Source organism: Denticeps clupeoides, chromosome 4 (assembly GCF_900700375.1).
Source record: "Denticeps clupeoides chromosome 4, fDenClu1.1, whole genome shotgun sequence".
Taxonomy (NCBI): Eukaryota; Metazoa; Chordata; class Actinopteri; order Clupeiformes; family Denticipitidae; genus Denticeps; species Denticeps clupeoides.
In genome coordinates, this window is record NC_041710.1 from 4,087,532 (window position 1) to 4,104,539 (window position 17,008).

The 17,008-nt window shown below is 43.2% G+C and overlaps 1 protein-coding gene across 1 annotated transcript; it reads left to right on the forward strand.

The window, feature by feature from the left end:
- The first annotated feature begins 300 nt into the window (after positions 1 to 300).
- On the forward strand, positions 301 to 11,955 carry myh7l (myosin heavy chain 7-like). Its single transcript, XM_028977211.1, has 37 exons — positions 301 to 501; positions 587 to 730; positions 808 to 964; positions 1,621 to 1,648; positions 1,875 to 1,980; positions 2,114 to 2,206; positions 2,305 to 2,368; positions 2,459 to 2,557; positions 2,647 to 2,750; positions 2,818 to 2,956; positions 3,123 to 3,241; positions 3,321 to 3,470; positions 3,604 to 3,774; positions 3,863 to 4,172; positions 4,429 to 4,499; positions 4,606 to 4,811; positions 4,895 to 5,018; positions 5,097 to 5,233; positions 5,319 to 5,574; positions 5,651 to 5,893; positions 5,982 to 6,158; positions 6,243 to 6,388; positions 6,627 to 6,717; positions 6,808 to 7,197; positions 7,281 to 7,407; positions 7,497 to 7,615; positions 7,698 to 7,894; positions 7,984 to 8,167; positions 8,255 to 8,420; positions 8,517 to 8,641; positions 8,729 to 9,037; positions 9,128 to 9,331; positions 10,116 to 10,412; positions 10,499 to 10,603; positions 10,681 to 10,776; positions 10,848 to 10,982; positions 11,935 to 11,955. The coding sequence occupies exons 1-37, from the start codon at positions 301 to 303 to the stop codon at positions 11,953 to 11,955; spliced, it is 5,811 nt and encodes a 1,936-aa protein (XP_028833044.1).
- Positions 11,956 to 17,008: the final 5,053 nt, after the last annotated feature.

A 17,008-nucleotide genomic window follows, 5' to 3' on the forward strand; every position in this document is an offset into this window, starting at 1 on the left:
GTTGGTCTCCTCAGTACGGAGCAACACGGTCTGACTGCTGCTCCTGACCTTGGGTCAGTGAGTCAATGTGTGTGTAGGCGGCGCATGATGGGGCTGGATCATGTCGTTGCATTCTCGTTTCAGGACGCCTCTGATGAGCTGATGATTGTTTCTTTGTTTGTTTCAGGCCTAGCCGTGAACTTCTGGACTCTCACACAGTCTGTGGTCAGTGGTGGTGGTTGAAATCCTCATTCCAAACGGCATAACCGCTGAACTCTTTCTACCTTGTCGCTTTTTTTGACCTCCAGTCCTAGAGTCGCCATGGGAGACGCAGAGATGTCCGTGTTCGGGGTCGCGGCTCCGTACCTGCGGAAGTCCGAGAGGGAGCGCTTGGAGGCGCAGACGCGACAGTTTGACATGAAGAAGGAGTGCTTCGTGCCCGACCCTGTGGAAGAGTTTGTAAAGGGTTCTGTCATAAACCGGGAGGGGAACACGGCAACCGTGGAAACTCAAAATGGGAAGGTGAGATGATCAGACGTGACATAATCACATTAAAATGTCAAAAGTCTAGAAATGCGCCTGACTAAATTACTTTCTTTAATTCCAGACCGTAACTGTGAAAGACTCGGACATTCTGCAACAGAACCCCCCAAAATTTGACAAGATTGAAGACATGGCCATGCTGACTTTCCTCCATGAACCCGCCGTGCTGTTTAACCTCAAAGAGCGTTACGCAGCATGGATGATCTACGTAGGTTTCGTTTCTCTCAATCAGGTTCTTCAATATGATTTCCTCTCGGTCAACAGATCTTTTCTGCTGTCCCACAGACCTATTCTGGCCTCTTCTGTGTCACCGTCAACCCCTACAAGTGGCTGCCGGTGTACGACCACGCAGTGGTCCTCGCCTACCGGGGCAAGAAGAGGAGTGAAGCTCCTCCTCACATCTTCTCCATCTCTGATAACGCCTATCAGTACATGCTGGCAGGTAATGCTCGGTCAGTCATAATGTGGATAAGGTCGAAATGCTAAGGGCACCATACGTCAAGGGTGGGAGAAGAAATAAAAGTAGAACATTCTTAAAACTAGTTGGTGTGAAATGAATGTAATATGAAAAGAACACGCAACATGAATTTACCTGCTTAGTAAAAGCCTATTAAATAGTAGTAGTAATAATAATAATGATATGTAATTTTCTGTTAATATTCACATTCATAAACCTTACATTTACGGCATTTATCAGGCGTCGTCTAGTAGGGACATAATGATGCACTGTGAACTGGCTAAAAGCCGACATAAATGTCTGGTCGGGATAAAAATGAACCTGTGAAATGAATTTATATTGAAAAGCAGCACACAACAGTCGGCAACACAGGAATACAGTAATATGAACATTGTGTTGAGGCAAGTCGGACTGTCCCCAGATCGAGTGTTTTATCCACTCAATAGCCACGTCACACATCTGCTGGGTCACATCAGGCCAGCTGTGTCCTTCTGTCCCCTTAGACGGACGTCCATCCTGATACACATGCAACACGTTTCAGATAGGATCTATGGTTATAAAATTCACTTTTAGTTGCAGTTTTGACTTCTCTAGATACTGTATAAATCCTTATTTTTACATGTCTGTGATTTTATCCACAGACCGGGAGAACCAGTCAATCCTCATCACGTGAGTGGAACATTCTGGAGATGCTTAAAAATTTTTACTGAGTGCTTTAAATCAGAAGGATGCCTACTTCATGATATTTCAATTCATCAGGACCTCAAAGAGGCACCAAGAGACATCCACACACTCTTTAATGTGCACAAATATTCCCATTCAGAATTACATGTTACATCCTGTAATAATTGTGTTTTTTTTCACAAAGTTATTAATGTAATCTTGTTTGCCGCAGCGGAGAATCTGGGGCCGGGAAGACTGTGAACACGAAACGTGTCATTCAGTACTTCGCCAGCATTGCAGCGAGTGGCGGAAAGAAGGACACGGCCTCCCAGAACAAGGTTACAAAATCATGAAAGCTTTATTATGCGGGGCCCACTGTACTGTTTACTGTAACTGTGTTCAAGTCTTCTTTTGGCATAATTAAGAAAAAAAAAACGGAAAATCATTCAAATAGCCCCGTTGTGTTTTTAGGGTACCTTGGAGGATCAAATCATCCAGGCCAACCCTGCCCTGGAGGCCTTTGGCAATGCCAAGACCATCAGAAATGACAACTCATCAAGATTTGTGAGTTTCTGTTTTCTCGTGCAGCGCTACGTGGATCTTACATCCCCAAAGACACCGAGACATTAACACCAACTGGTGTAAATTCCTTCACCATCTAGGGTAAATTCATCCGAATTCACTTTGACACCCGAGGGAAGCTGGCATCTGCTGATATCGAGACATGTATGCTGTTATTATTCCTAATATTACAATGTGAACAATGTTTTCAATAGAGCGTCAGATAAACGGCCCGACATGCTTCTTTTGCCCCAGACCTTCTTGAGAAATCCCGCGTCACCTTTCAGCTTAAGGCCGAGAGGGACTACCACATCTTCTACCAGATCTTGTCCAACAAGAAGCCTGAGATCCTGGGTCAGTGCAGAGCCAGAGTCGGAGCGAGTAATGGAAGTGGTATAAAACCCTAACCTTTCTCTGCTCCTCTCTGTTCTTTTAATCTTTAGAGATGCTGCTCGTGACAGCCAACCCCTATGACTATGCGTTCATCTCTCAGGGAGAGACCACTGTCCCCTCGATCGATGACGCTGACGAACTGATGGCAACGGACGTGAGTCTCTGCCTGTGAACCTACTGTTGTTCCATCTTTGTTCTGACGCATGGGGTTCTGCCTACAGGAGGCCTTCGACGTGCTGGGATTCACACAAGAGGAAAAGAACTCTGTGTACAAGCTGACCGGAGCCATAATGCACTACGGCAACATGAAGTTCAAGCAGAAGCAGCGCGAGGAGCAGGCCGAGGCTGACGGCACTGAGGGTGGGTGACAAGAAGTGGTGGTAGTAGCCACTCACCTATGAACCAGAAGACCCAGCTTCAAACCCCACTTACTACCACTGTGTCCCCAAGCAAGACACTTAACCCTGAGTTTTTGCTTAATTTTTCTCTATTTTTTCCTTTTCCAATGTTTTCGCTTTTGCCACAGACGCTGACAAATCAGCCTACCTCATGGGCCTAAACTCTGCTGACCTCATCAAAGGCCTGTGTCACCCCAGGGTCAAAGTGGGCAACGAGTGGGTCACCAAGGGTCAAAATGTCCAACAGGTACGTAAAAATCAGACCCAAACGTTCACAGGAGTGATGTGCGAGGACTTTTTTGCTCATGCACTTTGACCTTTGACAGGTGAACTATGCAGTCGGTGCCCTTTCTAAAGCTGTTTACGAAAAGATGTTTCTCTGGATGGTGGTGAGGATCAACCAGTCCTTGGAAACAAAGCAACCCAGACAGTATTTCATTGGCGTACTGGATATCGCTGGCTTTGAGATCTTTGATGTAAGTGTCTGAAAAATGCAAAATATCAAAAGTGCAAAGCTGCAGAGTTAAGAATAAAAAATATATAATATATAATTGCACAAATCGACAACATGGTAATACAACTGCATAAAGACTCATGCTTGTTTTGCAGTTCAATACCTTTGAGCAACTCTGCATTAACTTTACCAATGAGAAACTGCAGCAGTTTTTCAATCACCACATGTTCGTGCTGGAACAAGAAGAATATAAGAAGGAGGGAATTGAGTGGGAGTTCATCGACTTTGGCATGGACCTGCAGGCCTGCATCGATCTCATTGAGAAGGTATGGTCAAGTAAAAATGCAATGTCACAAATATGAATTACATTTGATTCATTTTGCCATCTGTGAACATATATCATTGTCCCACCAGCCCATGGGCATCATGTCCATCCTTGAAGAGGAGTGCATGTTCCCCAAGGCCAGTGATGCCACCTTTAAAGCAAAGCTCTATGACAACCACCTTGGCAAGTCCAGCAATTTCCAGAAACCCAGGATTGTTAAGGGGAAAGCAGAGGCTCACTTTGCCCTGGTTCACTACGCTGGAACTGTGGACTACAACATCAATAACTGGCTTGTGAAGAACAAAGACCCCCTGAACGAGACGGTTGTGGGCTTGTACCAGAAGTCTTCACTCAAGTTACTTTCCATTCTGTTCGTCAACTATGCTGGTGCAGATTCAGGTATGACTACCACTGAGCAAAGCACCGTCCCCACACACTGCTCCCCGGGCGCCTGTCATGGCCGCCCACTGCTCACTATGGGTGATGGTTAAAAGCAGAGGACACATTTTGTTGTGTGCTTCACTTTCACTTACGTTACATAAAATGTAATAAGAGAAAAAATAAAACAATGAATGCAAGCCAACACCAATCTTGCCTGATGCATGTTGTGAAAAATACCTGCTTAAGTATGACAATGAATTCTTGAACTTTTCAGCAATGGCTGATGGAAAAAAGGAAAAGAAGAAAAAGGGATCTTCTTTCCAGACTGTGTCTGCACTACACAGGGTAAAACAGGGACCATTATAACATAATATTCATGATGTCTTGGAGTTCAAAGTTCATGTGACACAGTGACAATACCAGGACAATAATAGCAGTTTTGGTGTCACAGGAAAACCTTAACAAGCTGATGACCAACTTGAGGTCCACCCACCCCCACTTTGTGCGTTGCCTCATCCCCAACGAGACCAAGACCCCCGGGGCCATGGACAACCCTCTGGTGATGCACCAGCTGCGCTGCAATGGCGTGCTGGAAGGCATCAGGATCTGCAGAAAGGGCTTCCCCAACCGGATCCTGTATGGGGACTTCAAACAGAGGTGCTCCCGCTCTACAAGCTTGCATGAATCAAAGCACCACAATGCAAGACATCCACATTAATGTTCACTTTGCTTCCGGAAAGGTACCGCATCTTGAATCCTGCCGCAATTCCTGAGGGGCAATTTATTGACAGCAGGAAGAGCGCCGAGAAATTGCTGGCAACTCTGGACATTGACCACCAACAGTACAGATTTGGACACACCAAAGTACGAACTATGAAGTCTTCACAGAAAAGCTGGATGACCCTGCATTTCACTAAATATAAATTTTTTACGTCGATACAGGTGTTTTTCAAAGCTGGGCTTCTGGGTCAGCTGGAGGAGATGCGAGATGAGCGTTTATCTAAAATCATCAGCGGAATACAAGCCAGGTCACGTGGCCTTCTCTCAAGAATTGAGTACCAGAAGATGGTGGAACGCCGGTATGAGGAAGTGCTCGTTATTAGTAAAATAATCCATTCATTTTGTTTGTTCAGTTGTACAATGACTCGCTATTTTTCAATGTAGGGATGCGCTGCTCGTCATCCAGTGGAATGTCCGCGCCTTCATGGGGGTTAAAAACTGGCCCTGGATGAAGCTTTTCTTCAAGATCAAACCCCTGCTGAGATCGGCTGAAGCTGAGAAGGAGATGGCCAACATGAAGGAGGAGTTCTTAAAGCTGAAGGAGGCTTACGCCAAATCTGAGAGTCGGAGGAAGGAGCTGGAGGAAAAGATGGTCACTCTTCTCCAAGAGAAGAATGACCTCCAGCTTCAAGTGCAGGCGGTGAGTTCCGTCTTCTAACCATTGAACCATCACTGAAGGCAATGCCTTCACCATTGGGGACTGTGCTTCAAAATAGGAACAAGACAACCTGTGTGATGCTGAGGAGAGGTGTGAGGGGCTGATCAAGAATAAGATTCAGCTTGAGGCTAAATCTAAAGAGCTGACAGAGAGACTGGAGGACGAGGAGGAGATCAACGCTGAGCTGACAGCAAAGAAGAGGAAGCTGGAGGACGAGTGTTCAGAGTTGAAGAAGGACATTGATGACCTAGAGCTCACCCTGGCTAAAGTGGAGAAAGAAAAGCATGCCACTGAGAACAAGGTCAGAGATTTTCATAATTTCTGTGTTGCCTTGGTGAAGAAATGAAGAAATCAGGTTTCACGTTCGGACCTCTGCTGTGTGTCACCAGGTAAAGAACCTCACAGAGGAGATGGCAGCTCTGGATGAAATCATTGCCAAACTGACCAAGGAGAAGAAAGCTCTACAGGAAGCTCATCAACAAACTCTGGATGATCTGCAAAGTGAGGAGGACAAAGTTAACACACTGACCAAGGCCAAAATCAAGCTGGAGCAGCAAGTGGATGATGTGAGTATTTTGGGTAACAATAAATGACAGCAAAAACTTTGGGGCAGCTTGAGTAACCAATCCATTTATTTTTATTTCCTTAAGCTTGAAGGCTCTCTGGAACAAGAAAAGAAAATAAGGATGGATCTTGAAAGGGCGAAGAGGAAGCTGGAGGGTGACTTAAAGTTGACCCAGGAGAGCATCATGGACCTGGAAAATGATAAACAGCAGCTGGAAGAACGACTAAAAAAGTATGATTGAAAATCAAATATTAATTTCAATCACTACAAATATTAATAATAAACTAAAACTCGTTTATTAACTAAGCCTAGTTCTCCTAGACTACACATGAGATATCATTCAAAATGATTTTTTAGTCCAGGACTAGGCTGAAATCCATTAATTGACCTCATGAGTTTAATGAACTGCCATGTGCTGGATGTCCAACCAGTCTAGGTACTGATAAAATACAATAACCATTCTCTTCAGAAAAGACTTTGAGATCAGTCAGCTCAACAGTAAGATTGAGGATGAACAAGCCATTGTTGTGCAGCTCCAGAAGAAACTGAAGGAACTGCAGGTATTTTTTAAACCAACATGTCGCCCAACGTGAGTATCTGAGAAACAACGAGAAACATATTTCACTTATACATGGAGTTTATTGTTATAGGCCCGTGTAGAAGAGCTGGAAGAAGAGCTTGAGGCAGAAAGGGCAGCCAGAGCCAAGGTGGAGAAACAAAGATCTGATCTGGCCAGAGAGCTGGAGGAGATCAGCGAGCGTCTGGAGGAAGCCGGCGGAGCCACAGCTGCCCAGATCGAGATGAACAAGAAGAGGGAGGCTGAGTTCCAGAAACTGCGCAGAGATCTTGAGGAGGCCACCCTGCAGCACGAGGCCACGGCTGCTACGCTGAGGAAGAAACAAGCCGACAGTGTGGCTGACCTGGGAGAGCAGATAGACAACCTGCAGAGGGTCAAGCAGAAACTGGAGAAGGAGAAGAGTGAGCTTAGACTCGAGCTGGATGATGTGGTCTCCAGCATGGAACATGTCGTAAAAAACAAGGTAACATTAAAAACAGCCATCGAGGCCAATTGTGAAGCATTAATGCATAATTAACCCCACTTGAGGCTACTTCTTTTCTTCAGACTAATCTGGAGAAGATGTGCAGAACTTTAGAGGATCAAGTCAATGAATTTAGGAACAAGTGTGAAGAGCACCAGAGATCTTTAAATGATTTTACAACCCAGAAATCCAAGCTTCAGGCTGAAAATGGTGAGCGCAGCAACTCTGGTCATTGAGTTAAATAAGCATTGTGGCGAGAAAATTACTCAGTTCACACTAAACGCTTTTCCTGCTTTCAGATGAGTTGGGCAGACAAGCAGAAGAAAAGGAATCTCTAGTTTCACAGTTGACAAGAGGCAAACATTCGTACAGTCAACAGATCGAAGACCTCAAAAGACAGTTGGATGAGGAAGTAAAGGTAGTGGGCCGAACGGTTGGTAGTTAAAAGAGAGATTTATTAGACTAGTCATTGTCCTGATGTTATCCTGGTTGACCTTTAGGCCAAGAATGCACTTGCGCACGCAGTGCAGTCTTCTAGGCATGACTGCGATCTGCTCAGAGAGCAGTACGAGGAGGAGCAGGAAGCCAAAGCCGAGCTGCAACGTAGCCTGTCCAAGGCCAACTCTGAGGTGGCCCAGTGGAGAACCAAGTATGAGACAGATGCCATCCAGAGGACAGAGGAGCTGGAGGAGGCGAAGTACGGGCTTCAAGCACCCTTCATCCGAATGAATCGTTATTCACGCAAATAACAGAACAATAAAACTTCTGTTCTGTACCACTTTCCAGGAAGAAGCTGGCGCAGCGTCTGCAGGATGCCGAGGAAGCTGTGGAAGCAGTCAATGCTAAATGCTCTTCCCTTGAGAAGACCAAACACAGACTACAGAATGAGATTGAAGACCTCATGGTGGACATAGAAAAATCCAATGCAGCTGCTGCTGCCCTTGACAAGAAGCAAAGAAACTTTGACAAGGTCATCACAAAAACGTTTTTCCGTGTATATTGTTGCCAAGTCCGCAGAACATAGTTTGAATTTTGTTGTCTTTTTTTTTACCTCAAGGTCTTGTCTGAATGGAAACAGAAATTTGAGGAGTGCCAGTGTGAGCTAGAGAGCTCCCAGAAGGAGTCACGGTCTCTGAGCACTGAGCTCTTCAAGCTGAAGAACTCTTATGAGGAAACTCTGGATCATTTAGAGACATTAAAGAGAGAAAATAAAATTCTTCAAGGTAGAAAAAAAAAGATTTTTAAATCCAAATTTGAAGCAAATGCTTATAACCCAAAGTACTCTAATTGTATATCTGCAATTTGAACTTAATTTTCAGAGGAGATCACAGATCTGACTGAACAGCTTAGTGAAGGAGCGAAAACCACCCATGAGTTGGAGAAATTCCGCAAACAACTCGAACAAGAGAAGGCTGAGATTCAGTCTGCTCTTGAGGAGGCAGAGGCAAGTCGCAGAAAGTTATTTTATTTGCATTTTTCATTCGTTAAAACATTAATATGGCCTACATGTCATTGTTTTTTTATTTGAAAGGGTTCGTTAGAGCACGAAGAAGGAAAGATCCTACGAACCCAGCTTGAGTTCAACCAAATAAAGGCTGACATTGAACGCAAGCTCACTGAAAAGGACGAGGAGACGGAGCAGTGCAAGAGGAACATGCAGAGGACCATTGACACTCTCCAAAGCTCACTAGAGTCAGAGGTGCGCAGCAGAAATGAGGCCCTCAGGGTGAAGAAAAAGATGGAGGGCGATCTCAATGAGATGGAGATCCAACTCAGTCAGGCCAATAGGCAGGCAGCAGAGGCCCAGAAGCAACTCAAGGTTGTGCAGGCCCATCTGAAGGTGAGACATTCTCCAGTTAACTAGCTGACTGGATACAGATGATTGGAAGAGGCCAGTTAACAGTCAGCACCCTTGATCTGTCTCCTTCAGGACAGCCAGTTGCAACTGGACGATTCTCTACGTGACAGCGACGATCTGAAGGAGAACACTGCCATCGTAGAACGGCGTAACACTCTGATGCAGGCCGAGCTTGAGGAACTCAGGAACGTGCTGGAGCAGACTGAGAGGTGTCGGAAACTGGCTGAGCAGGAGCTGCTGGACATCAGTGAGAGGGTGCAGCTGCTTCATTCCCAGGTGAATTTCAGCCCTTTCACCCATTTCCCTCTAACACAACCTATATTTGAACTTCTCTGAAGCTGCAGCTGTAAATAAGCAATAAACTGGAGTGTAGTTGTCTGATAACAATGCTAATTTTGGCTGTCTAATCTCCAAATTAGTAATGCAATTGTATTTAACCCAGTCAATATGGTAAAGGTACCTAATAGAATAGACAAAAATGAAATTATCTTTCAGTCAACCCAATTTCATAATCAATTAATATCTTATTATTAAATAATTGTTACTTTATATACTCAAGAATACAATACATTAAATGAGAGAAAAGAACGTCTTGTGTCAATGAAAATGAAGAGACATTTTAGTATAATAAAAAATACTATACAAAATTATCAAAAAATTATCATAATAATTATGCTAAAATGTCTTTTCATTTTCGTTGACAAAATCAAGACGAGATGTTAATTTATTGAATTCTTGAGTATATAAAGTAACATTCATGTGTTGATGAAAACAACATTAAACTGGAATCATCTTTGGCCAGAGATGGGCATTCACAAAAGCAATACCTGGAGCCAGACCAGGAATTTTTGTTCAGTTGTGAATTAGTTCAAAAGGTCAACTGGCACTGAAAGTGGCAGCTTGATGGTTCAGAATTTGAACCCGCAACCTTCCTTTGCTTCCTTACCTGTCAAGCCCCCTACTTGCAACTACAAACTGCTATTTTCTGAGACTCAAGTTTCACCTCATAAACTCACTTTAACATGAAAAGTGAAGTTTACCATCCTTCCTCTGTCCACAGAACACCAGTCTCCTGAACCAGAAGAAGAAGCAAGATGCTGATATATCTCAGCTTCAGACCGAGGTGGAGGAGGCAGTGCAGGAGTGCAGAAACGCAGAGGAGAAGGCCAAGAAGGCCATCACAGATGCTGCCATGATGGCGGAGGAGCTGAAGAAGGAGCAGGACACCAGCGCCCACCTGGAGCGCATGAAGAAGAACATGGAGCAGACCATCAAGGACCTGCAGCACCGTCTGGATGAAGCAGAGCAGATTGCCATGAAGGGAGGCAAGAAGCAGCTTCAGAAGCTTGAAACCAGGGTATATTTTCAGTATTTACTCATAGTAAGATAAAATGCTTGTCCAAACTGAATCACGTGAAGCTATTTTGTATGCATTAATTTCAGGTCAAGGAACTGGAGGCTGAGGTTGAGATAGAACAGAAGAAGACAAGCGAGTCTGTGAAGGGCATTCGCAAATATGAACGTCGCATCAAGGAGCTCACCTACCAGGTCAAATGGTCATTTTCAAACAATAATAAGTCACAATTCTGTTAACATCCATTATTCATTTTGTCTGGGATTTGCAGACTGAGGAGGACAGGAAGAATATGGCCCGTCTCCAGGACCTGGTGGACAAACTGCAGCTGAAGGTCAAAGCCTATAAGAGAGCTGCAGAAGAGGCTGTAAGTTCTGTCCAAACCAGCACATCGAGTACATTCTCCCAGTGTAATTGTGCATGATACTTGTTCCACAGGAGGAACAAGCCAACACGCATCTGGGCAAATGCCGCAAGCTGCAGCACGAGCTGGACGAGGCGATGGAGCGAGCGGACATCGCCGAGTCTCAAGTCAACAAGATGCGAGCAAAGAGTCGCGACGTGGGCTCCAAGGTAAAAAATAGTTTTATTTTACAGATCACATTTCACCACCAGTCACTACCAGTCAAAAGTTTGACATTTTGGAGAATCCAATGCAAGAAACATATTTAGTGTTTGTTGTATCAGGAGAAAGTGAAGTATGTTTGATCAGAGTCGTCTCTTTTTTCATGGTTATCATCACATGACTTTACGTCTTACGCTTTTACCTTCGTGGCTACTTTGTTCACTATTGTCATCATCAAAAGCCGTTGGATGAGACTGTTCAGGACTGTAGGAAACTGTCCCCATTGTCCAACTTTAGGTAGTGAATAAGAAGACAAGAGTACATTTACATTTACAGCATTTATCAGATGCCCTTATCCAGAGTGACTTCAATCAGTAGTTACAGGGACAGTCCCCCCCTGGAGGGTTAAGTGTCTTGCTCAGGGACACAATGGTAGTAAGTGGGATTTGAACCTGGATCTTCTGGTTCATAGGCGAGTGTGTTACCGACTAGGCTACTACCACCCATATGAAGAGTATGAAATGCTGCCATCACAGCAAAAGTCAAATCTTCAGCTTTTGCCTTGTTTGACATTTATGTTGTTTTTTTTAATAACTTGTGTAATTTCATAGTCCTGTGTATTAATTTTCTTCTATAAAATGCAAGACCCACCATACAGAAAAGTTCTTCTGGTGTTACAACAAAAAAAAAAAACATTATGTTTTTCTAACAAGTCATTGTAAAGTGCTAATATCTTCCCACAATTCCCCAGATATTTGTAGATTTATCTGTTCTCGTATGTTATCATTTCTATTTTTGTTAGCACTTTTAATTCATTCAAAGCTCAGCGCTGAATCAAGAAATTTTGATAGAAAAAGGACTGAAAAAGGATTTATAAAGGACACCACATGTATGAAATATGAACATTGGTCTCATCGATCTGTATTCTGTGTTTTCTTTCCTTTCTCTTCTTTTCTACAGAAAGGGTTCGATGAAGAGTGAGCCCCAGGCCATTTCTGAAAATGATTAACGTAGTAAAATCTCTTTTAAGACCATCATCTTCTTGTTTCAGCGTGAAATAAAATCACCTCCAGCCAAAAAGGTCTCAAGTTTCACTGGTGTCACTGCATTTCTGCAAAAACGTTGCATTTACTTACGTTTAGACCTAATCATTAATTATATAAATATGTGGGTTTCATTCATTTCAGCTTATTTGCAGAAATGGCTAAAATGCAACAAATGGACATGTGGGATTAAGCGGGATTTGTATTGTTTGAAGGAGACATTAAATGGCAGTTTAAATAGAGAGGGAGAGATAAAACAAAGCCACAGCACCCAAAATAGAGGGAGGGAAAGAGTGTGTGATGCCAAGGGCGGACAAAAAAGAAGGCAGCTGGGACAATAAACTCCGCTGCCAGTCAAGCATGCCTGGTCTCTCCTTGGTCCATTAAAAAAAAAGTACACACCCAGCTGTTGCGCATGTAGAGATGCATTTATTTAATTTTACATACACTTTAACAGTGTGACCACACTAACCAATAATAGTCACTCATATTAGCTCTCGAAAATATACTACTCACAGCATACAGCTTGCAGCATACAGCTTATGTTGTCAGTCTTTGGCGCAGCCGACTGGGGTTTGAATCCCGGCTTTGTCAATCCTGATATCTTTGGGGCAGACCTGCCCAGGTGCCACTGAGCAAAGCACCATCCCCACACACCCGGGCTGGTGCCGTGGCGCCGTGTTCCCCGGGCGCCTGTCACGGCTGCCCACTGCTCTATGGGTAGGGGTTAAATGCAGAGACCACATTTTGCTGTGTGCACTGGGTGCTGTGGTGTTGTGTTTCACATATGACAACTCATCACTTTAATCACGTGCGATCCCAGCCTGATCCCAGGTAGAGGGTATTAGGCGAGGGAAGGATTTTATTGAACCATCTGAACACAACTGACACCTGAGCTTGCATGGTACAGCCTTATTTGATCAAGACCTTTAAGAAAAAAAAAATTAAATGTCAAGCAAGCAAAAGTTTGCCTTGCAAGTTTTTTTTGCTGCACTGAAGTGTATAATAACATTGAATTCAGTTTAGGGGCCTGCATTCCCTTTGTACACCCATCAAAACACAAGCAAAAAAGTTTATGTAATTCATCAATAGTGATGAATTCTGATGGATTGAATATTAAGATTAAGATTAAAGACTTTATTGTCATTGCACAATCATACTTAGTACAATAGTACAACGAGATTCTGGTCCTGTCCACCACCCCTCAGTGCAAAATAGAAAACTATAAATTCTAAAAAAGAGAAAATAGAATAGAATAGAACATAAAAAGGTTGCAAAACAGTAAAAATAAGAATAAAAATACACATTATATGAAATAAATACATAATAAATACAAATCTGTGTAAAAGTGTGCAATACAAGTTGAATAAGAGATATATCACTGAATGTCTGAATTGTATGTATGCTTAACATTAACTTAGCATAACTTTTAAACGATAGAGTCTGAATATTAGTTAATATTGTAGTTAATATTGGCTGTTAATATTGTTTTATCAGAGGTAAAGTCTTAAGTCTACAACAGTCAGCCACTGTTTGCCTTCTTATCGCCTCTCAGTGTTAGTTATGTGTGAATTACATTGAAAAGCAACAGTATTCGACACTGGGATTTAGTTTATTTACGTGTTGTCGTATTGGTGGCTATATTCTCATAACGCTGAAGCTGGTGGAGCTCTAACTTTGGGGCATGATATTTCTCACTTCCACTTGCCACTTAAACACCATTGGGAGCATGGGCAGAGAGAGGAAGTGGACAGGCTCTGGTTGCTGTCAGCATGGAAACTATCTTGGCACTTGGCATAGGTACTTAACTCTTCTGTTATCTCCAGACCTTTGCCCCCCCTCGGCACTTTTTTTTTTTTTTCTTTCTTATGATCAAAAACAATATGGAATACGGAGAATAGGCTTCATACGGCAAAAAAAACAAAACAAAACATAAAAATAAGTATTAAAACTACATAAATAACATAAAAACAAAGACAGACAAAACACAATTACATGTATGATGTGTTAAAACATTCTTAAATATTTCATATTAAACTAAAAATTATGTCATATTTAACACTGGGGATGCATGTGACAGTACGTTTCTTGATGTCAGAAGCCCGGGTAAATGGGAAGGGTTTTGTCAGGAAGGGCATACGGTGTAAAACTTTACCCGAATCATTACATGGCCAATAATGTAGCAGCTGAAGGGAGACGACGTTCTATGTGTAATTTGTGTGGAACACATAGAACGCATCTTTCATCAATTTGCGAACAGTTGAAATTCCCCGGACAGTTGAACAGAAAGGAACAGTTGAACAGGAACAGCACGCAGTTGCACAGGAAGGAACAGGAAGGGCAGGAAGGAACAGTTGAACAGGAACAGCACCCTTTTGAACAGAAAGGAATAGGAAGGGCAGGAAAGAACAGTTGAAAAGGAACAGCATGCAGTTGAACAGGAAGGAACAGGAAGGGCGGGAAGGAACAGCTGAACAGGAACAGCACAAAGTTGAACAGGAAAGAAACAGGAAGGGCGGGAAGGAACAGTTGAACAGGAACAGCACGCAGTTGAACAGGAAGGAACAGGAAGGGCGGGAAGGAACAGTTGAACAGGAACAGCACAAAGTTGAACAGGAAAGAAACAGGAAGGGCGGGAAGGAACAGTTGAACAGGAACAGCACGCAGTTGAACAGGAAGGAACAGGAAGAGCGGGAAGGAACAGTTGAACAGGAACAGCACAAAGTTGAACAGGAAAGAAACAGGAAGGGCGGGAAGGAACAGTTGAACAGGAACAGCACGCAGTTGAACAGAAAGGAACAGGAAGGGCGGGAAGGAACAGTTGAACAGGAACAGCATGCAGTTGAACAGAAAGGAACAGGAAGGGCGGGAAGGAACAGTTGAACAGGAACAGCATGCAGTTGAACAGAAAGGAACAGGAAGGGCGGGAAGGAACAGTTGAAATTCCCCGGACATCAACATGGCGGCCACAAGTCCTGCACCTTTGCAACGCTGTCCCGCACGTGGCATGTAATAACCCCCCTCTCCATTTTAAATGGAAGATAAACCACCAACGGCCCACAAGATGCATCTGTCACACGCGCTTTATTTACAGGCAGAGGAGCCCGTCACCGACTGCAGATGATCCCACGTCCCCAAACACACAAAGACGGTGCCCGTGGGCCGACTGCCTGCCGCGCCGGACGAGCCGCCCACCGCAATCAGCGAGAGGAACTCGAAAGGAATTTCACACGGTTATCTTTGTCTCCAAAGGAACAATGGCCTGTCAACAAGGCTGGGGCCGAGGGGGCAGAGGCTTTCACCGAATGCCAGGTGATAATGGAGGACAATGTGGCCGTGCCCTTGGTCAAACGGCGGCCCATTTATTATTATCATTAACGTCCCAGAGAGCGCATCATCTGGGAGAGCCGTCTGACTCCGGCCCGCCTGGGTAATCCCACGGTCCGAACGTTCTTTATATAGCTCCTGATGGTGCTGTTTACGCGCCAGGCAACATGTTGCACAATGTTGTGCATTAACTCCTCTTAAGCCCCACGGCTGATTGGGACCCGACTGGGTCTATCGGCCTGCCGCGGGGCTGCTTCTCATTACGAATTCCGGGCAATTCTGCGTGACAGTAAATCATTTAGAGAGTCTCTGTTGGAGTACTTACAGAGAATCTGATACAGACACGAAACTTGTTAAAAAGCAAGAATTCACCACATTTGGAAGAACAGAATACAATAAAGTCCTATGCCGTTTTAACTGTGCATTATTTTATGTTAAATTCCTACATTTTCCTTCATAGAAAACATGTAAAAAAATGTTTTATTACTGTAAACTTTCCTAACTAGCTCTCACTTTATTCAAACTGAATAAAAAAAAAAATCACAATGCAATTGAGATTTTTTTTTTAAAAGCTACACCAACTCTAACCCTAAACCCATCAGAATTTATTCTTTAACCATATATTGCTTACTTGTATGTAGCGTGCTACTGATCTGTGCACAATCAAGATCCAGCATAACCAAGAGTCCCCGCACAGCAGACGCAAATGGACGGCTTTAAAATATGGACGCCATGAAACCTGATCACCAATAAGTCCAACTGATTTCTTCTTCTCTAATACCCACCCGCGCATTTGCGGAACCAAAAACCAAACTGAGACACAATAACATTCCTGCCTAGTGAGATGCCATGTCCATGTTTGGGAGTGTGGCACCCTTTATAAAGAAGAACAATGGTCTGTGTCCGTGCAAGCCATCCCGTTATCAGAAGGTAAGTAAGATGCTGGTCTCATGTTAAGGGGAATGACATAATGTAAAAATAAAAATATAAATTTTACTTTTGTTAAACAACTTTACCTTTACTTATTCTACTGTAGCAGTGTTTTTTATTTTACTGTTCTTATGTTAATAGGACCAGTGAAACCCCATTCTTAGCTGTTGGGGTAAATAAGGTAAGTTTTATGGGTACTTTTTAATTATTATGACACGTCAAAAATAAAAAAATATGTGATTGGAATGTTTTAACTTATTTCAGGTCCGAAGGTCTTTAAATTAATTATATTTAAATGGAAAAGATTACAAAATGAATTTAAAAAATGCCTGTAAGATATTCCATAGTCATTTACAACATGTCTGTACTTAAATCTGATGTTATTTGAATGTTTTTTTCAATCAAATATGAGAACATTTCTAAATCACATTTGAATGATTGAAAGGGTGGTAGTAGCCTAGTGAGAAAAACTCTCGCCCTTGAACCAGAAGTCCACAAAGTCACAGGTTCAAATCCCACTGTTGGATTTAAACTGGATCCAATCCAATCCTACCATTGTGTCCCTGAGCAAGACACTTAACTGAGTGTCACCAGGGGGGGGACTGTCCCTGTAATAACTAACTGTAAGTCGCTCTGGATAAGGGCGTCTGGTAAATGCTGTAAATAAATGATAGGGTGCACCCTTTAATCTGAAAGAATAAGGTTACTTTGTGGTTTAGACAATTTTTTGTTGT

What these genes read in the sequence shown, in the direction of transcription:
- myh7l (XM_028977211.1), top strand. Translation starts at nt 301, where the DNA reads ATGGGAGACGCAGAGATGTCCGTGTTCGGGGTCGCGGCTCCGTACCTG. An exon ending in AGAGAGCTGCAGAAGAGGCT is followed by an intron (nt 10,777 to 10,847) that starts GTAAGTTCTGTC and finishes CTTGTTCCACAG; the next exon opens with GAGGAACAAGCCAACACGCA. An exon ending in GTCGCGACGTGGGCTCCAAG is followed by an intron (nt 10,983 to 11,934) that starts GTAAAAAATAGT and finishes TCTTTTCTACAG; the next exon opens with AAAGGGTTCGATGAAGAGTG.